Raw genomic sequence first — 23,392 nt, 5'->3', positions numbered from 1 at the left:
TGTGAAAGTGTTGTGAGTATATAGAGCTAAAAAACGTGATATCGTTAAATAAATCAATTTCCAACTCCTGGGAAAAAAATTGTAGTGATGAAAGTATTAATAAATGGTTTAAAATGTTTAACTCATAAGTATATGTTTTGATATTAATTTAGAACAATATAAAGCAGATTTAAAAAAATCTGTTTCTATCAGATTATGCACATTTAAACAATAAGTGGCTCAGGCAAAATAAGTCATTTTAATGTCATCTGTGATAGATTTTCCTTGACAGCTACTGTAAATTACAATTACACTGCTTCTCTCTGCACTTGAAAGTAAGCATTGCAATAAATTATCTTTTATTTCAATCCATCATGTCTGCTTTCAGAAACAGAGAACCTCAAATAAAAGTTCAGCACTATTGTAAGAAAAATACAGTAATTTGTGTTCCAGTTTGAAACTAAAATGTACCTTTCTTTCAAAAAACAATTGTTGGCTTTCTAAAATATTACTAATTATACCTCAACATTTATTGTCATTACAGGGAATCCCTGAACTTGTGCATTCCCTCAGTCTAAGATTACTATTTAAGAGAAAAATACTTTAATATTTTCCCAGTATAATTTTGTAATTTCTCAAATTAGATAATATGGTAGTGTTCAGAATAAATATTTTTATTGTGAGCATATCTAGGCTAGGCTCACACTGTTCTCGAGAATTAAAGAAAAGCAGAGTGCCATTCAGTGGTCATTTTGATAACAATATTTCTAAGAAAAATGTGATCACGTTTAAATAAAAGGATGGTGCGATCATAGAGATCCCTGAGTGAGAACCCTTCTCCCAGATCTGTTGTCTCCCTCCGTGCTTCCCAAGCATTTTCTCTGCCTCCTGGTGTAGGTCAGGCTTGTGTAGCATCTTCAGCCACTTATCGCACGCTGCTCTGCAAGACCCTCGTCGATAAGTTTCCAGCTGTAGGGAGAGAAGCTAGAATTAAGGGGGAAGAAGGTCCGTCGCCAGGAGTCGGTTCGCGGTGCGCCCCGCCTGGGCCACGCGGCCCCCCGCGCCGCCCACGCCGCTCGGCTCAACCCTCGCATGGCCTCGCGTGGCCTCGCCAGGCGGCACGGCGCAGGAGCTGCAGCCCGTGCTCACGGCGGCACCTGCTTTGCTCTGCTGCTGGCGCGGGGGCTTAGAGCACTGGGCCGCACCTGCTTGAGGAGAAAGCATTTGCGTCAAAATTCGGGTCAAAAGAAAGCATGAAAAAGACACGCAGGTTTTTCCCCAAGCGTTTAGCCAAGAGTGGGGAGCTCCGACCCCAAGACTGGGTGGTGGTGGTTGCCCGGGGCCTGGGGTGCTGGCTATCCCGAGGCGCCCCGGGGCCCCAGCCCCTGTGCGCAGCCTCCCGCCTGCTTCTCAGCTTCCCGGCAGGAGGGGTTTGTCCCCGTCACCGCGGATCCCTTCCGGGCTGGCTTCAGAGTACGGGGAGCGCAGCAGCCAGCGCAGCCCGCAGCAACCTGCCGCCGCTCGGCCCCCTCGCAGCAGCCCCCTGCCGCCACGCGGGAGCGGGAAGCTCTGCCCCTGGGCCGGAGCTGCCCCCAGCCGGAGCTGGCCCTGGGGCGCGCTGCTTTGCCACCCGTCCGTGCCATCCTGCGCGCGGCGCCTCGCCTCGCCTCGCCTCGCCCTGCTGCCTGCGGTGCAGCCCTCTGTGCTCTTGACTCTGCCGCCGCTGGGCTGTAGCACGTCGCAGCGAAACACAACATCAAGTACCAGTCTCATTAGACCATTATGCTTTTAATCCTGTCCAATTCACCTCTGCCCAAGCATGGGACATGGCTCGAAGAACGAAACGTGTGATGGTAAATGCTGCCAATGGATATTTTTAACGATGGTCATTCCCAGAATCTTTTATTTCCTTTTCGCTGTCAGCGATGCGTGGCTGTGCTGCCCCAGCCCTTGCCTCTGTACGGATTTGGGCTGGGCCGTGCCCCGTGGCAGGGGCGAGCTGGCAGCCTGGCTGCCCTCACTCACGGCTTTCCCGCCTGCAGGCAGGGTTCCTCCGGCTCCCTGGTCCTGTCTCCCTGGAGCAGTGTGCTGAGCGGGAGCTGTAATCCTGCAAGGCTGCCTTCCAGGGAAAGCTGGGAAGAGGGGCCGCTGCTGACAGATCCCGAGCTGGGCAGTGAGACTGTGAGAGCAAAATGCTGAGCTGGTGTCAGCAGCACATGGCAAACTTTATGCAAAAAATGCTCTGCTCCATGATGTCCAGATTTTTTTTTTCCAAATTTCACAGCCTGGGAATCCTGGAGGCCCGAGAGACTGACCAGGACCAACGCTTCAATCCACTGTCCTCAGAATGGTGTTTCAAACTCTTCCCTGCAAGCATCACCAAATTCATTTGCAATTACAGAATTACCTTTGCAAGTAGTAGCTGGCATTATAGTGCTCTCTTTTTTTAGGAAATCTGGGAATTTTATTATAACTTGGCATGGATGAAACAGAGCTCGCTAGGATTTTTTGAATACTCTAAAGCTAATAGTTGTGTTTTGAAATTCACCGTAAGGTGCTTCTGAAGCACGTGCAGATATTAAAACCAGATTGAATGTGGCTGGGTTTCATACCTGCAGCTTATTTTCTCCACAGATTTTGTGTGTGTCATTTCAGGTTCATTGGTCACGTTACGTTTTATGTAAAGAATACCCAAGCTCTGTAGGCAGGCGTTAGTAAGCGGGAAGGAGGGGAAGCGATGGAGCCTGTCAGTGCAGATGTCAAAGCCATGTCAGCTCCAAGCTCCCCTATTTTGATCACAGACAGTAACCACTGAAGTACTGATGCCAACAGAGTTGTTTTCAAGCTGTTCAGCAAGGAAGTGGCAGAATTCAGCCTTGAGCTGCACAAGAGCCACTTGTTTCACTGGATGAGGCAGGAATACTGCCTTAACGTTGTCTTATGCCCCCACGCTCTTGCCTTTGGGGCCCAGAGAGCAGCGGCTGCCGCTGGCGCTCTCCTGTTCACTAGCGGAGTGGTGAACGCCGGAGCTTCCCAGGCCCAGGTGAGAGCAGCTGGTGCTCGGAAGAGTAGCTCCACAGGAGAAAGCTGTCTGTCTTGCCACAGTGGAAGAATTTTTTTTGGGGAAAAAAAGCTATAATAAAATAATACACCCCAAAAAATGACTGCTCTCTCAGGGGTCTGGGATACTGTGTAAGGACATAAGCAAAGCTGAATAGTCAGTGGGCTTGTTTATGCTTTTGCAAAAGGGCTTTTAGAATAAGAAAAAAAACAACTTAGCACATGCTGCATGTATGACTTCTGCCATCTCTCTTGAGAGGATCATTTGTAAAGCAGTTCACGGGTATGGGAAGCGTGGTTGGCACTGTTCCCGCTTTGCTCACCAGAGATGTCCCGTTTTGTTCTGTGTACGTGTCTGAGTAACCTGACTTCCGAGCTCCTCTCCACTTCCAGTGCTTCTTCCTTGGTCTTCAGCATCCTAACAGCCAGCGGGCTGGCTCTTTGGCCAAGAAAGGGATGACATGCTGTGGAAAGGCTTTTGCATCTCTAGTAGGACTCTTCAATGCATAAACTTGCACAATACTTTTCCACATAACTGGTGTAGAAGATAAAACTCTGTACCATGAACACAACCAAATGAAGCCCAGTTTCTAGCCCTATTAGTAACCCTCTTTGCCAATAATTAGGAGTTTGGGGACAGCTAAAATTGAAATTTCCATTCTTTTCCAGAATTAATGAAAGAAATATGATGGGTCTTTGCACTAGGGCAATGGGTTGGTAAAAGCTAATATACAAATCCTGTTAAAACAGGCTCTTAAGGTCTGAACACTGCAGCATTATTAACCATTGACCTGACTCGGCTCTCCGGTTCCTGGTTCCCGGTGGCGGAGCACCGTGTACTTCAATTGCAGTGGCATTAAATTCTTGAGTTGTGACACATGGGTACTGGAGCGAGCGCAGCAGGGTCGGTAAAGCCTTGTGTGCAAAGGGATTGCTATGTGCAGCAATCTAAGGCCACTTTGGACCTGAGTAAGAGCCTCCCCATGGGGTTTAACATGCTTTAATTTCTGTGAGAGGAGTTTACACCTTTGAGTTTCTTAACTTTCCTGCTCATCCTCCTGAAGCCAAACTCTGAGAAAGCGTTTGTTAAGGTGTAGATACACACAGACCTGAAGTGTTGAAGTGCCTACCTGGATTTCAGACAAACAAATGATGCTTTTAGTGTCGTGGATGAAATCTTGCCAGGCTGAGCGCCTTCCTGTTCTTGGCTGTGCTCCTGTTTGCTTGCAGGGGTGTGGGGGGGAAATGGGCGGGGGGCTGCTCCCTTGCAACTGCAACTCTGGCTCCAGATCCCCCCAGATCCCCTCGCGGCTGGGTCCCTGGGCTGGTCACCCCCCGGCAGGTCTGCCCCGGTGCGGAGCAGTGTGGAGCAGCACGGGGGGCGCCGGGCTGAGCCGGCCCTGGGGAGGAGCAGAGGGGTCTCTTGCAGACAGGACCAAAAAAAAACCAATTATGGTTCGGTCGCGGTACCACGGTGATGGCTTCGCTGGAAAAATGTTGTTAACTTGCACGGCCAGGTTGTCTGGAATTGCAGCCTATTTCAGTATTGAGTGCTGTCAGTATTTCGGAAGGGAATCGGTAGGGCTTTTAAGGCTCTGCTGCCCCAGTGGGACCCCTCCGCCTGCGCACAGCTTCAGCGCGACCCCGCGCTTGGTGCGGCTGCAGAGTGCGTGGCTGCTGGGCCGGTGCCGCGGCCGTGCTTTGCGGCGCGCTCACTGTCCCGCGTTAAAACGAGTTCCTGACACCTTCATGCCCTCCATGAAGGTTGCCCTCCAAAAGGGAGAGGGACGAGCCGCTGCTGTCTTGCCCAGCCCGCAGGGGTGACCTAGACGCTGCCCGCTTCTGCAGGCAGGGGTGTTAACTCTGAAGCCTAACAATGGCGGCCTGTCCTGATGGCCTCTTCTTTTCGGAGTGGAGACGTGGCTGCGGGGCAGGGGCCGTGGGGCCCACGGGGCTGCCGGTGCCCGGGGCCGGTGCGGCAGGGGCCGGTGCTGGCTCGGGGGTGGGGGGGCGGTGGTCCAGGGTGCTCCTTCATGGTGTCCTCTTTGCCCCCGCAGCTCTGTAGCGCGGCAGGGCGGCTTTCACGTCTGCCCCGGCTTTGTTGGCCACGGCATAGGATCGTACTTCCACGGGCACCCTGAGGTGTGGCACCATGGTAAGCACGGCCCCGCGCAAAGCCCACGCAGGCAGCACCCAGGGCGTCCCGGCAAGGCAGTGTGTGCTCGCCCTGCTGCCGGCACAGAAATCAATCCCGGGGGGGGGGGTAAATTAACAGAGCCCCTACACACACGCACACGCACACACATGCACACACGCACACACACACACATGCATGCACACGCACACACAGGCACACACATGCACACACACACGCACACACACTCGCGCACACACAGACACGCACACACAGACATGCACGCGCGCGCACACACGCACACACGCACACGCACACACAGACGCACACACGCACGCACACACAGACACGCACACGCACACACAGACACGCACGCACACACAGACACGCACACGCACACGCACACAGACACGCACGCACACACGCACACGCACACACAGACACGCACACACAGACACGCACACACACACACGCACACACACACGCACACGCACACACAGACACGCACGCACACACAGACACGCACACACGCACGCACACACAGACACGCACACGCACACACAGACACGCACACGCACACACACACGCACACGCACACCCCTGCCTGTTCGCCCGGGGCGCGGCGCGGTGGCGGCCCCGACGGCGCGGCTGTCCCGGGGGCTTTCCGGGAGCCCGGCGCCGGTTTGCTGCTGTTTCCCAGAGAAATGCCCGGTTCCGGGGAGGCGCCGGGCAGCTGCCCGCGGCTCCCGCCCGCCCGCCTGCCCGCCCGCGGCTGCCTGCTGCTGCGGTGCCGCTCGGCCGCCCGCGCCGCTGGCGAAGTTTTTTGCGGGGCCAAGAAAAACCACGGCACCCACCAGGTGTTAAAGCCTGTAAATTGGCCTGGGAGGGAGCTGGACCGCAGAGCTGCTGCCCCTGCAAGCCACGCTGTGGTCGGGTTTGTTTCGCCTGCTCTGGGTGGGACTACTTTAAACGGTTTTTTGTATTCTTAGCGGGGATTGCCATGCACAGTACCTGCGGGCCAAAAAGGGGTTTTAAAACCAAGTGCTGGTTATATTTACCAAAAAAAAAAAAAAGTCTCAACAACCGTAAAAGTGTTTTTATTTTCTTTTGTAGCCAATGACAGTGATTTGTTAATGGAAGAGGGAATGGCGTTCACAGTAGGTCAGTAACTGTCTTGTATGGTTTTAAGAAAACACACAGAGCAACCCAGATCCTTACAGTTTCTTTATTTGAATATAGAAATTTCCATTCAGATAGGAGGATGTCGGCTACACGAACGTTTTAGGAAGCAGATTAAAACATTATGTTAAATTACAATAAGGAAATAATTGGGTAAGATAGCTGCCAAGTGATAAGATTTCTAAAAGTAAATATCTTCAATAAATCTTATTAAATAAGATACCCAACGCATATTTTGGTAAGGCAGCGCCCTAGCCAGCACACTTTGAACTGGCTGTGCAGAAACAGAAGAATCTAATTCTGTCACCAAAGCAATGTTTTAGCACCAAGCTATCTGGTGGCTATTATGTCATTTACTTCCTGACGGAGCTGCTGTGGGTTTTGGTGGATTACATCCGAGATAACCAGTCAGAACCTCTCCCTTGGAGGATTGAACGTGCTAAATACCAATCATGGAAAGCTTATGGGGGGAAAAGCCCTCTTCCTCACTGTGTGTCTAAATGGCGCAGCAATTAGAGGGAAATAAGAAAATTGTTGTTTTGCTGATTTAATGAACATTTTAAGCCTGTTTAAAAATTTCAAATATTTTAAACTATCTGCTGTTTAGAAGTGTGGTTGGTGCTTTGGTTATTATCCACGGGGTCTTAATTAAAGCTTGATTAAAATTCCCTGCTTTTACAAAAAACAAATGGGCAACTTCCTACCTTAATAGTTCGTCTTCCTCTTTAGTTGACATTTTAGTTTTGCGAGACAGTTGCCCAGCAAGGAGGGAGACCGTGCAGAAAGGGAACTACCTGCCGGGACCCCCCCCCCCCTTTTCTTTCTTGCTTCCCAGTTCGGACAGGAATGCGACTAAGTTTAGAAAACATTTTTTTTTTTCATGTTACAGAGCCAATAATAATGGAAGGATCCCCCGAATTTAAGATTCTGGAGGATAAATGGACTGCGATTTCTGTAGACAATAAAAGGTGCCTGATTTTACTTTTTAATCTTTTATAAGCCATGGAACTGATCCCAGACAGCCGGAAAAAATGGGTGAGTTTTGCGGGCGTTGCTGGCCGCCTTTGCCCCCCTAATAATTGCTAAATGTGTATTTCAGATCAGCGCAGTTTGAACATACCATTGTAATTACCTCCGAGGGAGCAGAAATCCTCTCTCAAGTGGAGGAAGAAGCCTGAGGATGGAGCAAGCAGTGGAGGGACTCGCTGTGCTCCTGGGGTTTCCCGTGTCTCCCGGGACACAGAGGAGATTTCCGTAATTTCCCTGGGGAACAGGGGCTGCCTAAGTCGCTGCAGATAGAGCAGCTTGTGGGCTCGGCTCCGAAGGGCATAGTCCTCTCTGTGTGTTACCTGGTGAGTATTTAATAAAAGTCTGTTGGCTTATTTGTGTCCCTGGAAGGTGCTAGGCACAGCCCACGAGTGCGCAGACTTTGGGTTGTTTGGGGCGAGGGGCAGAGGGACGGTCTCCTCTCCACGAAGTCCTGTGCAGCACAAACACGTACCGGCTGACATTGTCTCAGTGCAGCCTCGGGGACAGGGGAACACACAGTATTTTGCTTTTATAGCTGAGCTGTGGAGTCAATTTTTCTTCACTGAGACTAGCACGATGCTGTTTCCCAGGCTGTAACTTCTACTAGGATGTAAAAACAAAAACAAAAACGAACCCCAGCAAGCAAAGTTTCCCAAGTGCGGCAGCAGGCAGTCGGGCAGCGCCTCTGCCCCTCGCAGCCCTTCCCAGCGGCTCTCCCCTTCCTGCCTGCCTCGCTTCTCGCGCCGCAGCAGAGAGCGCGGCTGCGGGCGCGGTGCGGAGCGCGCTTCCGCGGGGGCCGCTCAGCATCTGCGGCGCGGCGGCGCGCACGGCCCTGCCGCGTTCCGGGCGTTTCGCAGAAACGGGCAGAGGCGAGCTAAGGGAGGGGTGCGGGCTCCTGCCTGCGGTTGTGTGCTTGGAGGAGGGCGTCGTGAGAGCCGCAAGGCGTGAAATGTGCGCACCTCTGCCCAGACCCGGGGGGGAGGGGGGGGCAAGTCCTGTCCCGGACCTGCCTCGGAGAGGAAGACTGTGGTTTGCAGTGAGCTGGTCGCTGCTCAGCCCGCCGGCGCGGAGGCGTTTGGCGCTGCTGCGCAGGGCTGCTGCCGCAGGACACCAGCCCCGCACCGTGCGGTGGCCTCGGGGCAGTCGCAGGTGCCACCGACCCGCGGTGCCCTGGGTGGCCCGTCCCGCACCTCGGAAACGGCGGGCTGCGGAGCCCGTGGGCCGGGCTGGGCAAACTAAACCGGTTTCCTACAGCTCTGCTCTGCTGTTGTTTGTTTTCACTCGAGTACAGCGAGCTGTCAGCTCTAATAGTTTCTAACATCACCTTTTGAAAAAGCAGGAGCCCCCCTAGAACATTTCTAATATTGCCGGGCAGCCTTTCAGCTCATTCGTCGCTGAGATTAGTTTGGAAGGCTTTAAAACCTGTAAAAATAAACGATGCATCAAACAAGTTTACAAATACACAGAGGTTAAATAGCGTGTTGTTGGCCCTAGGAAGATTAGGGACACCTATCACTGGCTTGGGGAAATATATCCTGTTTCCTTAAACCGACGGCTGGCTGCGTCGTGCCCAGCGTGCGGGGCCGGAGGGGCCGCGGGCTGCCCGGCCGCGCTGCCCCTGCGCGGGTGCGCACCGGCCGCGCCGGAGCAGTTTTGCGCACTGTGTTTCCTGGGGGCCCAAGGCAGATCCGCGCCCCGGCTGAGCGGGGAGCCCCGGGGGGGCGTCCCAGGAGGCAGCGGGGGAGGTGGCAGTGCCAAATGCCCCCGCGCCTCCTGCCTGTCCCCGCCGCATCCCGCCCGCCCCCTCGGCTCGCCGCTTCGAGAGGGCCGGTGCCGCCGGGGAAGCCGGGGGCTGCCGGCCCGGACGGGAACCGCGGCCGAGCATTGCCAAGCTGCTCCCGGCGCCGTCGGGGCGCTGGAGCCGGGGCAGCCGCGGGCAAGGGCTGGCGCGGGGGTGCCGTGCGCGGCCGCGGAGGCCGTCTCCGCGTTAGGAAGTGCTGAAGGGAGCGGGGTGCTCCCCAGGCCCCCGCGTAAGGGGGCTGCTAGCGACGGGCCGAGCATCTCCTGGTACTCTCCGTTCCCTGCGCGGTTCCCTCAAGAGTACTTTTGTTCGGACTGGAGGATTTTACCAACTGCTGGGGTAACAAGCTGTTTGTGGCGCAGTTGTAGTGCGGTGGTAGTATTTCTGGCACACGCTCGTAATCCTAATTACAAAGTAAACTAAGAGATGCTGTTCCTGCGCGGGGACAGCCAGGCGTTTCTGAAGTCCTGCACGCAGGATGCGTTTCCGGGCCAGCGAGAAGAAAGCCCCGAAAGGCTGATTTCCACCACCACCACCCCGGGCTTGCTCGCAGCCCGCGGCGGGGCCGGGGCGGCGCGGGGCGGCGGCAGGGCGGCCCGCCCGGAGCAGCCCGGCCGCCCGCCGTCGGGGCGGCGGCGCGGGGGGACCCGGCGCGGCGCTCCCGGCCCCGCGGCGTCCGAGCGCGCAAAGCCGCCGCAGGTGCTCACTTACGTGCCCCGGGGCAGAGCTGCCGGCCGGAGGAGTCCGTGCGGGGGTAGTGCGCCGCTGCTGCCCTTCCCCGCCAGTCCGCGGCTGCCTTACGGAAGTGAACGCTGCGCATCGCGAGCGGAACAGCGCACAAACAGCAAAGTAACAGAGGCGTTAAGAAACGGGCAATTAAAACCGACAGTGCCACTGAGGAAAAAGAAAACAAGAAAAAAAAACAGGAGCAGAGGGGCTCGGTCTTGTCAGCTTTGCACACGGTCATTAGCTGGTTGCTTCAAGGACCGTCACTGCCCGAAAAAGTTTAAATATCTTTTAAAGGCTGTCGGAGGGACCTGCCTGTGCCGGGTAGTGAGCGCCAGCCCCGCCGCCCGCACAGCCCTGCCTCCGCCAGACACTGCGCGGCGACGCGGGCAGCCGCAGCTGGGGGAAGAGAAGTCTGCGCTGATATCTCTAACGACATCAGCGATGCGATTTGTTTTGAATGTTCATTTTTATTGGCGTGCTCCCTTTGCCAAAATGTGCTTGATTACATGAATTTGGTACTGTGATAACTGCGCACCCTAGACAGCCTAGGTGTAACCGGGAAAGTTCAGCCCAGGCCAGATCAAATCCCAGGCTGTTTAATGCTGAAAGGCTGCATGTTGCTATTAGTGTTAAATATATGGCTAATTATGCGTATGAAAATTAAACATCAGTGTTATGCTAATGGGGCCGCCTTCAGCTGTGGATCAGAGCACTTGAGACTAGCATTTAATCAAATGAATCAGTAACTAATACATCTGCACGTGTGAACTTTCACAAGATCATTTTCCTGTTATAGTCACACCGCTGAATTATGAAAGAAATAATTATCAACACTTTCTAATTATCTAACAAAGTAATTTGGGATTCATCGTAGGCTTTCTGGGGAGGATCTCCCGAGTCCCACCTCATTTACCACTCCCGCACGCGGAAGTTTTCATTTTAGGCTCAGATGCGCCATTTGGCCCGTTCGGGGCGATTTTTGTTTTGTTCGCTTTTTTTTAAGAACAACAATAACAGTAATTGGGCCGGCGCGTGTCGAAGGCGAGGGGCAATGGGAGCTGCGCTGGGGGAGGCGGCGGGTCCGCGGGCCGGAGCGGAGGGCCCCTGCGCGCCCGCGGCGTGTGCGCGCCCGCGCAGGCAGGTGGCCGCGCCGGCGGCGGGGAGCTGCCACTTGGCTCGCTCCGCGCTTTGTGCGCGGGTCCCCGCCTGCGTGCGGAAGCGGGGCAGGGAGCGGGGCGCGCAGCCCGGCCGCGGGGAGACGCGCCAGCAGCCGCCCGGGCCGGGCCGGGCCGGGCCGGGATCGCCCTGGGCGAGGCGGCGCGGCAGAGCTCGGCTGCGCCCTCCCTCCGCGCCGCCTGCCTCGGGGGGAGGAGGCGGAGGGGAAGGGAGGAGGGAGGCGCGATGCCTCCTGCCGCCTCGCCGTGCTCCAGCTCGTCGCCCTCCGTCCCTGGCAGCGGGAGAGAGGAAAGGCGCAGCGGGAGAGGGCGGCCGGGCCGGGAGCGGGGTGCGCGGGGGGCCCGCCGGCCGCCACAGAGGGCTCCTCGCCGCGGCCGGCCGCCGGGCGCTGCCGCCGGGAGCCGCCGGGAGCCGTCGGGACAGGCGGCCGCAGGGGCGTGCAGCCGCCGGGAGCCGTCGGGACAGGCCGCCGCCGGCGCGGGCGGCTGCCGGGAGCCGTCGGGGCGGGCGGGCGCCGGGAGCCGCCGGAGCCGCCGGGAGCCGCCGGGAGCCGTCGGGGCGGGCGGGCGCCGGCGGGCGCGGGGACGCGCGGCGCTCCGAGTCCGGCTCTCCGCGCTCACCGGGGTCCAGGCGAGCCCCGAGCGCCTTGGACCAATCCAAAGCGATTATGCAAGACGGCGGACCAATCAGCTCCGCCAGCTCATGAATATTCATAGGCTTGGCTGAGTCAAAGCTTTTAGGCGAGTTTGTGTAGATCTACAGCATCATGCTTAGACTTTTCAAAGAGACAAACTCCATTTTCTTATGAATGGAAAGTGAAAAACCCTGTTCCGCTTAAATTGGGTTCTTTCCTGTCCTGAGAAACACAACAGACCCCAAAAAGGCAAGCTGAAGAGAGAACACACACACAGACCAAGCGACAAGAAATGACCATGACTACCATGCCAGAGAGTCTAAATAGCCCCGTCTCAGGGAAGGCTGTCTTTATGGAGTTTGGGCCACCCAGCCAGCAAATGTCTCCTTCTCCCATGTCCCACGGACACTATTCCATGCACTGTTTACACTCAGCGGGCCACTCTCAGCCTGACAGCTCGTACAGCACAGCTTCGTCCTTCTCCCGACCGCTGGGCTACCCCTATGTGAACTCGGTCAGCAGCCACTCGACTAACCCCTACATCAGTTCAGTGCAGTCCTACCCCAACAGCTCCAGCCTGACTCAGACCCGGTTAGAGGAGACAGGTAGGTGCACTCGGCTTTGGGGAGGGGTGGGGGAGGGGAGGGAAGGGAAGGCAAGGAGGGAGGGAGGATGCTTGTATTAAAAAAAAAAAATCTGTCTGGGGGGCAAAAATTAAATTAAATTGCAAAAATATTAGTCAGGAGAGGCTGAGGATCACAGGGGATCAGTACACAGAGCACACAATGCCCGGCTGGAAAAGAAATCAACCCAGATGTGCACGTATTAGTCTTCGTAATTATTTATTGCGTAGCGCTATAAACAATGTATGCAATTAAGGGTAATTAAACCTAAACTGCAGCCTGTAAAAATAGCAAACTTTCTCTGGGAAGAAGCCTGGGCTGCCATAATCGCCCGGAGCCTTTGTTAGCATTACTCGAGCTTCACTTTTCATCCTTCTCATTATTGTTATTGTTGATGTTGCTGCTGTTATTATTACTGTTGCTGCTGCTATTACTGTTACTGCTATTATTACTACTGCTGCTATTATTATTATTTATTGTGCATCGTTTGTGGTTGTAGGGGCCGAATCGGAGAAAAGCACTGTGGTAGAAGGAGGGGAAGTTCGCTTTAATGGGAAAGGGAAAAAAATCCGCAAACCCAGGACTATTTATTCCAGTTTGCAGCTGCAGGCTTTGAACAGGAGGTTCCAGCAAACTCAGTACCTGGCTCTCCCCGAAAGAGCCGAGCTCGCAGCCTCTCTGGGACTCACCCAGACCCAGGTACGGCTCTGTCTGCGCCGGCCCCTCGCCTTTCCCCCGCGCCTGCCTTCCCGCTCCCTCGGCGAGCCCTGCGGACCGCAGCCGCGGACAAGCCGGCGCGGCGGGGCCACGCGCGTCCGCGCCCGGCCGGTGGGGAGCGGGCGCGCCGCGGGGGCTGCGGGGCCCGGTCGCCGGCCGCCCCGTCCGGGGACAGGGCCCGCGGCCCGCGGGACTCGGCGGCGGAGGGCCGGCAGCGCAAAGCGGCGGCGACGCCGGGGCCGGGGCCCCCTGGCCGGGAAGCGGGGCCGCGGGAAGGCCGCGGCGAGGAGGGGGGGGGGGGGGGGGGGAGGGGAAGCCGCCGGGGCGGCCGGGGCGCGGGCGGGGCGGGGGCGCGGGCGCGGGCGCGGGCTCGGGACGGGCCCGGGGGGCGGCGGCGGCGGCGCTGAGCGGGGCCGGCTCCCCTCGTTGCAGGTGAAGATCTGGTTCCAGAACAAGCGCTCCAAATTCAAGAAGCTGATGAAGCAGGGAGGGGCGGCCCTGGAGAGCAGCGCCCTGAGCAACGGCAGGGCGCTCTCGGGCAGCTCGCCGCCGGTGCCCCCGGTGTGGAACACCTCCTCCGCCTCCGGTAAGGCCTCCTCGGGCACCCCGGGCACCTACATCCCCAGCTACACGTCGTGGTACCCTTCGGCCCACCAAGAAGCTATGCAGCAGCCTCAGCTGATGTGATTAGGAACCGCTTTTCCCCTACTGCAAGCACTACAGGTCGCGAAAAGAATTAAAATTACTTAAAACATAAAATTACATAAAAGGAAAGGAAAAAAAAGAAAGAAAAAAGAGAGAAAGGGGGGAAAGAGAGAGGAAAAAAAAACACCCAAGCAAACGAACAGGAGGTCTCTTGCCCATAGAGCCGTTCAGACGCCGCACTGCAGCTTGGTGCGGGGAGCACAGATGTGACGCGGGCCGGTTCCCACCGCCGACAGCTGACGGGGCGGCCGGGGCCGCGCAACAGCCTGCGAGCAGGGCGAGCGCCCGACCTCGGCTTTGTGGGACAATCAGAAAAATATGTCTGGGGGGGGGGGGAACCCTCTCCTCTGTCCTGTCTGTCTGTCTGTGTCTGTTGAAATGTAGGTCATTTATTTACTACCCCGATCTGACGGTCTCTTCAATGGCAAGGGGGACGCAATCTGTACAATTTCTAGAGATTTTTTTTCCTCTACGTTTTCTGTAACTTTCACTATTCATCTGTATATTTTTTGTTGTTGTTAAAAGGGGGAAAAAGGGATTTTATTTATTGACTTAAATTACCACTAGTAATGAGTACTAGAAAGAAACGGAAAATCCGATCTGCTAAGTGCACTGTTCGGAAGCATGGTTTCCTTTAAACAAAAACACACACAAGCCCTTACCCCCTCAAAATCACCACGAAAGAAGGATACGATTTTTAACTTTTACAATAACTTTTATACTTCGCCGGTGTGGAAAGGTCTGGTCCGAATGATTTGCATTTTTCACGTATTTAACAAAGGAAATAAATGCACATTGTTTGATACTGAAGTGGAATCGCAGCAGCTGTCGAGCGCTTTGCTGAGGTGAAGCGAGGCAGGAGGAAGAGATTCGCCCCTCGGGCCCGCGGGGACGGCGCTGCGCGGCCGGCCCCGGCGTGCGCAGCGCCCTGCGCAGCCCGGCGAGGCTTCCGCGGAAAGGCAGCCTGAAGTCGAAATGCACAAACCGACGTGCAGGAGCTACTCGCTGTACATATTTTATTCTTAATTATTATTATTATTATTATTGTTCTGTAAACATGTTGCACAAATTTAGCTTTTTTTTCCCGTTCTGTTTCGTGTGGCTGTAAAACATGATGCTTTGTGTACTGAGATCTTGACATTTTACTTGTGAAACTCGAAAGATGTGATAACCTGAGCTCAGCTGTGTTTAGTGTTCTATATGTCAAAGTTTAGTTTTATATTGAGAATGTTAACTTATTGCTTTGTATCTGGGGAAGGAAAGGAAAAAAAACACACAAATCTTTGTACATAAGTTATAAAGTTTCTTTGAGACAGTAAAATTATGGTTTGGAAAAAGAGACACGCGTGCTCTCTGTCTCGCAGCGCGGCCGGGCGCAGGGCCCGGTCCCAGGCTCGGGGCCGGCCCGGCGGAGCTGCGCAGCGCCGCGCAGGGCCGCGCTCACAGCCGGGCTGCCCTGGCGCGCCCCGCTGCGCGGCAGCGCCTCGCTGCGCGGCGGGAGGGCGCCGGGCGCACGCGGGAGGCGAGGCAGGAGGGGGCGGTAAAGCCCGCTTGCCGCCCGGCCGGGCGCGCAGGAGCGGGGCGGGCGCGCAGCGTGCGCGCAGCGGGCCGGGCGGCGCCTGCCCGGGGGGACGCAGGGGCGGCCGGGGCCCCGGGGCCGAGACTCGCCTGGGCCGGCGGACGCGGCCGCCGCCGGGCAGGGCTGCGCGGCGCTGCGCGGCGCTGCGCGGGGCCGGGGGCCGCTCGGAGGCGGCGCCCCGGGGGAGGGCAGCTCCCGGGGCGCCGAGCAGGGCCGGCGCGGCCGCCGGGGCCGCGGGTGCCGCCGCCGCCGCGCCCGGCGGGGCAGAGCGGCGGAGCGCTCCGCGGGCGGGAGAGCGCTGCCTGCCGGTCTCCGCAGCCGGGCCGCCCCCGGGCCGGGCCGCCCCCGGGCCGAGCCGCCCGCGGCTCGAGGGCTTCGCCCCCGGGCGAGCGCTGGCGCCCGCGGCTGCGGCCGGGAGCCCGCCCCGCCGGCCGGCGCTCCGCTCGCCGTGCGCGGCTCTGCGCGCAGCCCGCCGCCGGGCCGGTGCGCGCCGGCACCCACGGCCATTGACGGCACCCACGGCCGTGCCCCCCGCAGCCGCGGCGGCGCGGGCCGCTCCGCGGCGCGCGCAGGGCAGCACCAGGGCGCTCGCAGCCCGCGGGTCCCGGGCGCCCTGCGCGGCTCCTCTTCCCCGCGCGTCCCCGCAGCCGCGGCCGGGCAGCGGCCGCAGCGGCGGCGGGAGGCTCCGCCGCTCCGCAGCGCCAGGAGGCGCGCACCTCCCGCACCCGCGGCCGGAGCGCAGACCGCTTTGACCGGCCAGCGACGGTGTGGTCAAGCAGATTGGAGCGCTCTGAGATATATTCGCTGCTGCTAATTCAATAACGTCTTGCTAACAGTTCAAATAGAGAAATTATTAGTTTTCTCCCAACGAGGCGGTCTTGAGTTAGAGTCTATTATAATTGTACATTCGAAAATGTTAATCTCAATACAGGCCTAATTAATTCTGCCTTGTTGCTGACAAGTAGTTCATCAAATATCTGATTCGAAGATTTTCATAATGAGGATATTAATTAAACTATGAATAATCCAAAGGTGCTTATATTGAAACAATACCTCATTACAATGATTAAGTCCTGATTTCGAATATTATACCTTTAACAATTGTCACCCTGCAAACACAACCTTATGGATGAGTCTGTAAATGGCAAAATGTAATTTTGGGATATATTTTTCTCCTTGTTGGAAAAAAAAAAGAGTGCCCCTCATTTTCAAACACTTCTGAAATAGGTTACACACAGCTTAATGATGATCAAAATGACTCTTTTCTGCAAAAAAAGACCCCAAAGTGCGCGTACAGCTGCAAACCCAAGAGGGTCAGCATCATTTCACTGTATTCTCTTCTTGATTACAAGCCGAGCCCATCAAACACAACATAATTACAGTAATTTCAGGTTTATTTATTCTAATGCAGTTTCCCCATCTCTCTGGTAATTATGAGCAATTTTTTCGCCCAGGGAATCTTTTTGCATTAACAAAAGAGATAACGCACTGAAAGCCAAATTTGCTGTGCATTGAGAAAAGCGAAGAAAAAAAAAATAAAATAGGTGCGAGCTGCCATCTCTGCAATTCTCCTATATTGGAGCTCTGCAAATTGCTTGCAGGTGTATAGAGCAGAGCTGTCAATAGGAAGGGGCTTCCAAATTAGCAAATGCACAATGTTGAAGTAATGAAGACAGACTTAGCGAAATTGCCAAACAACAGATACCTCTTTAATATCTTCCACCCAAAAAGAAAAAAAAAAATCCCTTTGGAGTGTCCCTGCGAACCCCCTTGAATGGCTGGGGATGTTGTACATGTGTCAATCTAATTGCAGAGCACAGAGCAGCCCCTGAAACTAGAAAAAAAATCAAAAATCAGAGTCCAAGCCGGTTTGCATTCGATATTTGCTCCCTTCGTCAGACAGAGGGGAAAAAAGAAATCCCCGTTGCGGTCCACCTCGGCTCTCCCTGCCGCCTTCCGCCAGCCCTGCTCCTGCCACCGGCGCAACTTTCACGCCAGAGAAAAAGTCTAATTTTTCCCCCCCTGCTTAGGTCCCCTCCCCTCCCGCCTCCCCAGCTGCCCGTTCAGGAGTCCGGGAATAACATTCACGTTTGCAATAAACCGACAAACAAACACTCCGAAAACAGCACCGCAAATGCCTGCCCCGAAGGAGCACGGCGACGGTCACGGGCGCGCCGGCGGCGCCGGCAGCCCCCGGCCCCGCCGCCGCCGCCCGCAGCACCTGCCCGCGCTCCCGGCTCGGCCGCGCCCGGCGGCGCAGCCCGGCTCTGCCCCGCGCCGCTCGGCTCGGCTCGGCGCGGCTCGGCTCGGCTCGGCGCGGCTCGGATCTGCCCCGCGCCGCTCGGCTCGGCTCGGCTCGGCTCGGTTCGGTTCGGTTCGGTTCGGCTCGGCTCGGCTCGGCTCGGCTCGGCTCGGCGGCGCCCGCAGCCCCCGCGCCCCGCGCCCCGCGCCCGGCCCGCTCCGCTGCCGCTCCCGCCGCCTCGCCCTGCCGCCCCTGACGGGAAGTTTTGGGGGAGCCGCAGCCGCTCCTCCGCCCGCCCGCCCGCGCCCGCCCGAGCGGGGGCATCCGTCGGCATCGCGCATCCACCTACCCCTCGGAAAAAGGAAACTGTGTCGCCACCCTTACCTTCCGCCTCAATCTCTGTTAATCTGGACACAATTCTTTGCTTTACAACAAAACCAAAGGACCGAAAGCGGCTTTTTGCTAGGAAAGTTACAGGAGCGAGAGAGTGTGAGAGACAGAGAGAGGATTGGGGAGGGAAGGGGAAAAAAAAAAAAAAAGAAGAAGCCAAGCACAATAATAATATCCTGAGAGTGCAAATGTGGATTGAGATCCCCCAGAGATGTACATGCCTCTGAGCGCAGGAGCCTTTTTGCAGCTCTGCTCTTGCAGAATATGACTGAAAATTTCTGCTATATAGCCTCTGTCTTTATAGCTGATGAAAAAAATTGCAGATTATTAGCATAAATGTTTACTCTTCATTACGCTGATGACATTGTGCACTCGAGATCTTGGTAATCTTTGGGAAAATTATGAGTAATTTTTAAAAATTTTAAAGCAGCAGCAGTTACCATGCAATTCAGGCTAATTCTGCGTAGGCTCCGAACGGATATAATTATCGAGGAGTCAAGATGTTATGCTAAAAACTATGCATTGATATTCCCATTTATTATGTACATACAACTTTGACAATGTTGATGCTTGAAATAGCAGGAAATTGTCTTGCGCAAAAATTACAGTCCATATTAGGACATGTGAAATTGCGAAGAATTATATAGTAATTGCAGGCTTTCAGATGGGAGAGCCAGAATGCTCAAACTAGTGCAAATGTGGATAAAATTACAGATCAGAGCAAAAATTAGGGAAAAAGGGGGTCTGGGATTTTTCAAGTTGGCTATAGGATTCCGGAAGTGTCTAATGCCACATGATTGCTACAGCTTTAGGGGAGACATTCATGCCTCAAATAACTCCTTTTGCCAGAGCCGCTTTAATTGAATTTCTCGTGCTTTTTCTTTTCACCGGGGCAAATGAGCAAATTGCCTACCCACGGCACAAGCCTGGCCAGCCCGGCTGTGCGCCGGGGGGGGGGCGGACGGTGCCCCTCGCCCGGGCGGCCGCCGGCCGGGCCCCCCCCGCGCTCAGGCCGGGGGCCGGTCGGGGACGTCGATTCCCCCGGGCGCCCCCCGGGCCTGCCGCCCCCCCGGGCCCGGCCGCCGCAGAGCCGCCCCAACGGGGCGCCAGGGGCGGAATCGGCCCGGATCCCCCACCCCGGCGCGACGCGGGGGCAGGGGCGCCGCCGGCCCTCGCGGTGCCGGCGCAGCGGGGCCGCCCCGGGCCCTCCCCCGCCGCGGGGTCGGTCCTCGCGGGCTGCTGCGGCCGGGGGCGCCCGGAGCTCCCGGGCGGGGGGCGTTTGCTCCGCACCGGGGCTGCCCCGGCCGGCTGGAAGAGACAAAAATATGAGCAACCCGCTCTCCCCCCTATGTGTGGGTAGAGATATAGGGGTGCCCGCATGTATGCGTGGACGTGGGGCGCGCCCGGCTCCCCCCGACGGTGTGCGCTGCACCTCGAGCCCGCGGGAGCGCCGGGCAGGACGAGCCGCCGCAGCCCGCCGCGCTGGAGGGGCTCTGCGGCTCGGGAAGGGGGTTGCAGCATTGCCCCCCCTTACCCCCCTCGGTGCGGGCAGCCCCCGAGCTAGCTGCGGCTCGCAGGCAGCAAAGCAGGAGGAACAGGAAAGCGGGGGGGCAGAGGGAGGTCCGTGCGCTCCCCGTCGGGGCGGGAGCTCTCCGGGGCCCGGCTCGGCTCCCGAGCCGCCCCGACGGCGGGCACGGCCGCCTCGCCGCCGGGCGCTGGCTGGCGCCGCGCTGCTGCGAGAGGAGAAAAGCGGAGGGCCGGGCCAGGGGCTGGGCCGGGCTCGGGTTAACGACGGGGAGAGCCCGGAAAAACGGCGGGGGGATGCGCGGCCCCAGGCCGGCCCCAGCCCGTGCCGCGGGTTCCGCTCGCAGCTCGGCCGACAGGTTTAGCCAGACTTTCCCCCCGGCACCCGCCCCGCGCGGGCCCGCGGAAGGGGGCACCGCCGCGGCCCGCCGCACGCGTGTCCCGCCGCACGCGTGTCCCCGGGGAGGAGGCGCGCGCCGGCCGCCGCGTCCCCCTTTGTCTCTCCCGCTGCCCCTCGCCCCTCCTTTGCAGCCGCCTCTCTCTCTCTCTCTCGTCCTTTTCTTCTTTCCTGTCTTTCCCTCACTCCTCCTTCGCCTCTTCTCCTCCCCCAGCCCTTCCCTGCTCCCCCAGGGTTTTCCGAGGCTCCCGGCAGCAATGCGCCCTGCCGGGCCCCGCGACTCCGGCGCGTCTGCGGGACAGCCCCCCCCCCCCCGCGGCCTTCCTGGCTCCGCCGGGGCGCCCCACGCCGCGGCCTGCCGCAGACCCCCGCGGGGCTGCCCTCGCCCGGCCCGGGCCGGGGTCGGGCCTCTTCCATCAGCCCATCGGGGCGGGCGCCGCCGCACCGCCCGCTGCTCCCCTCGCCCGCGGGCCCGGAGGGATGCGCCGGCAAGGGGCTCGCCTCGGCGGTACCTCCCGGGGGGTCCGCCCCGAGGGGCGCATCCCGGGCAGCTGCAGCCCCCCTGCCCGGTGCGGAGAGACGGTGCCTCCAGGCGCAGCAGGTCCCGCGGGGCGGCTCGGGGCGGCCGCCGGCCCCGGGCCGAGCGAGGGGGAAGCTCCGCGGCCCCACTGCCGTCTGCTTTCCCTGCGCGCCCGCGCCTGGGGTGCAGCCGGTGGGGCTCGAAATTGCCCCGGGCAGAGCCCTGCCTCAAAGCCGCGGCGCACGTCTGGGCACTCGCTTTGGCACCAGTGTGTGTGTGTGTGTGTGTGTGTGTGAGTGTGTGAGTGTGTGTGTGTGTGTGCCGGGGTGGGCCAGCAGCGCCGCGCCGCGCCACCGGGGGCCGGGAGCGGCGCTGAGGCGGCAGGAGACAGTCGCGGGCTAAATGTCGCTGGCGCCAGCAGCGGGGGGGGGCAGCTCGGGGCTGCGCTCAGTGATTCATGGCCTCGCCGAGACTGGCAGGGGCGAGATCTCGTTGCAGACGGGAAGGGAGCGGGGGGAGCTCGCCGCCGTGCCGCAGCAGTTGCGATGGAGCGGGGGAAGGGGAGAGGAGGCAGCACCCCACCCCCCGGTGCGCTTGACCCCCCCAAAGCCCCTATCCCCACAGAAACTCAGCGCGGGCACCATGGAAACAATAATTTATTTAAATAATCTCTGCTTATTGTAAAAGAAACATTAAAGAGTGTTTAAGTTTTCCATAATAAATAACCAAAAATACCCTTTTTTGTTTGTTTTGTTTCACGGGTCCAAACATCAAAGCGTGCAGGAGCAGGATCAGCAGCTCTGTTTTGCCGGCGGCCGCGGAGGGGGGCGCGCCGCGGCTCTGCGCCCGCCCCGGCGAGGCCGCTCCGCGCAACACCCCCGGGAGCGCCCGGCGGCCGGAGCCTTCCGCGGGGAGAAAGCGGGAGACAGCGGCGCCGCGGCCTCCCTCCGCCATCGCTTCCTCTCGCAGGACACTTTCGTACTCGGCTAGAAAAGATAACTTAAACACGGGAGGTTCTTATTTTTAATCTACATATAAAAATTATTTATCTTTTTTATCATTTTATTTTTTAATCCCCAACATCAAAATGAGGTCATCCGCAAAGGCACCTATCAACTTTAAAAAAATAAAAAATAAAATTAACCAAAGTTCTGCACCGGTGATTTGATGAGAAAGACGGGGGGGGGAGGCAGGGGAGGCGTTTGCCTCGCAGCGGCTGCGGGGGGACCTCGCTCGGCCGCGAGCCCCCGGGGGCCGCGGAGCCGCCGGGGCGGCGCGGCGCGGTGCTCGGCGCCGGGAGCGAGGCTTCTCCAAAACACCGGTGCTGCACCTCGGCGCCCCGGGCTGCCGGGCGCGCTGCCCGCGGGCTCAAGTCTCTGCGGCGCCTAGAAGAGGCCGCCGCCGCCGCCGTGGTGGTGCGGGGGCTGCGGCGGCTGCGGAAGTGGGGCCGCCGTCGGCGGGTACCACGAGTAGTTACCGAGGAAGGCGGCGGCGGGGCTGGGGCTGGCGCTGCCCGCGCCGCCCGCCGTGCGCGGGTGCGGAGCGAAGTCCCAGGCGGGCGGCGAGGCGGGCGGCGGCGAGGCGCTGCGGCGCGGCGGCGGCTCCGCGGGGATCTCGCCGCTCTTCCACATCTTCTTGAACTTGGAGCGGCGGTTCTGGAACCAGATCTTCACCTGCCGCGGACACCGCCGTCAGGCCACCGCGCCCCGTCGGGGCCGCAGCGGCTCCCGCCCCCTGTCCCCCCCCCCCGACGGCGGAGCCGGGAGCGGCGGCCCGGCCCCCCCCCGCAGGCGGCCCCGCCGGGGCGGGCCGTGCCCGGGGCCCGGCGCCGGGATCCCTACCTGCGTCTGCGTGAGGCCGAGGGACGCGGCCAGCTCCGCTCTCTCGGGCAGGGCGAGGTACTGGGTTTTCTGGAAGCGCCTCTGCAGCGCGGCGAGCTGGAAGCTGGAGTAGATGGTCCGGGGCTTCCGCACTTTCTTGGGCTTCCCGTTCACTATTCGGATCTCCGGCTCGCACTCTTCCTTCTCTGCTACGGCAGAAACCGCGGCCCCCGTGAAGAGAGGCGCCGCGGCGGCCGAGCAGCGCCGCCCGCCCCGTCGGGGCCGCCGCCGGGCGCCCCCGCCCTCCCCGCCCGGCTGCCCCGCGCGCCCCCCCGGGGCCGGCACGTACCGGAGTCGTTGTTGGCCGGGGAGGCCCGGGAACCGTAGGGCCCGTAGGAGCCGTACGCGCCCGCGTAGCCCAGGTCGTAGCCGGCCTTGGCGGAGTAGGGGGCGGTGCCGCCGCCGCCCGCGCCCGCGTAGGGGTAGGAGCCCACGGAGCCGTAGGGCGACGCGCCCGCCGCGCCGTGCTGCTGGTTGGTGTAGTAGCTGCTGTCGGTGGCGGTGGACACGGGCAGCGTGGGGGACTCCTGCGGCTTGTGCAGGCCGCCGTGCGGCTGGTAGCTGCCGGCGGAGATGTGCGCGGCGTGCATGTCCGGCGCCAGGCTCTCAAACACCCCGGTCATCCCGCCGGCGCAGCCCCGCGGCCGCCCCCGCGGGGGAGCCCCGCGCCGCGCCGCGCCGCGCCGCTGCGCTCAGGGCCGGGCCCGCGCGCCCATGCTCGCTCCGCGCCCGCGCAGCCGGGCAGGGCAGCAGCGCTCCCGCCGCCGCCAGCGGCACGGGCTCTGCGCCGCCGCGCGCGCCACGCGCGCCTTTAACACCGGTCACGTGGGCGCGGCGCACGTCACCTAGCAACAGCCAATGGGGCGCCGCGGCCCGCTGCCTGCCCCGCGGGGCGCCCGGGCCGGGGCGCCGGGCGGCGGCGGCGCGCGCGCGAGGGGGGGGCGGGCGGCGCGCGGCGGCCGCCCCGTCGCAGGGCGCCCCCGCGGGGGGGCTCGGCGCCCCGGCACGGCGCGCTGCGGGCGGCGGCGGGCCGTGCTCGGGCGTCCCTCCCGGCTGGGCTGCGCCCGGGGGGCGGCCCCGTCGGGGGCACGCTG

General features: G+C 59.4%; 3 protein-coding genes across 6 annotated transcripts in view; 2 read left to right on the top strand and 1 right to left on the bottom strand.

Annotated features, from left to right (window-relative positions):
• Positions 1-7,734, top strand: part of METAP1D (methionyl aminopeptidase type 1D, mitochondrial) — a 49,919-nt gene extending 42,185 nt beyond the window's left edge. Inside the window, exons 7-10 of the mRNA XM_067299062.1 lie at positions 5,097-5,194; positions 6,287-6,334; positions 7,242-7,320; positions 7,452-7,734. Coding sequence (XP_067155163.1) covers positions 5,097-5,194; positions 6,287-6,334; positions 7,242-7,320; positions 7,452-7,530 — 304 coding nt within the window. The 3' untranslated portion in view covers positions 7,531-7,734. The remainder of the gene's footprint in view (positions 1-5,096; positions 5,195-6,286; positions 6,335-7,241; positions 7,321-7,451) is intronic.
• A 4,008-nt stretch (positions 7,735-11,742) lies between these two features.
• On the top strand, positions 11,743-15,082 carry DLX1 (distal-less homeobox 1). Its single transcript, XM_067298528.1, has 3 exons — positions 11,743-12,326; positions 12,844-13,043; positions 13,494-15,082. Exons 1-3 carry the CDS (start codon positions 12,014-12,016, stop codon positions 13,746-13,748), a joined length of 768 nt encoding a protein of 255 aa, XP_067154629.1. The 5' UTR covers positions 11,743-12,013; the 3' UTR covers positions 13,749-15,082.
• A 5,980-nt stretch (positions 15,083-21,062) lies between these two features.
• DLX2 (distal-less homeobox 2) lies at positions 21,063-22,959 on the bottom strand. 4 transcript variants are annotated; one of them, XM_067298524.1, is made up of 4 exons: positions 22,588-22,959; positions 22,260-22,447; positions 21,896-22,091; positions 21,063-21,417 (listed from the first exon to the last, which is right to left on the bottom strand). In XM_067298524.1, the coding sequence occupies exons 1-4, from the start codon at positions 22,919-22,921 to the stop codon at positions 21,122-21,124; spliced, it is 1,014 nt and encodes a 337-aa protein (XP_067154625.1). In that variant the 5' UTR covers positions 22,922-22,959; the 3' UTR covers positions 21,063-21,121. The 4 variants fall into 4 exon arrangements, with proteins under 4 accessions (XP_067154625.1, XP_067154626.1, XP_067154627.1 ...); XM_067298525.1 differs by having other exon boundaries at positions 22,260-22,444; XM_067298526.1 differs by having other exon boundaries at positions 21,334-22,091.
• Between the last annotated feature and the right edge of the window lie 433 nt (positions 22,960-23,392).

Source organism: Apteryx mantelli, chromosome 6, assembly GCF_036417845.1.
Source record: "Apteryx mantelli isolate bAptMan1 chromosome 6, bAptMan1.hap1, whole genome shotgun sequence".
NCBI lineage: Eukaryota > Metazoa > Chordata > Aves > Apterygiformes > Apterygidae > Apteryx > Apteryx mantelli.
The sequence above is the reverse complement of the archived record's forward strand: the minus strand, read 5'-3'. Positions and strand labels throughout refer to the sequence as shown.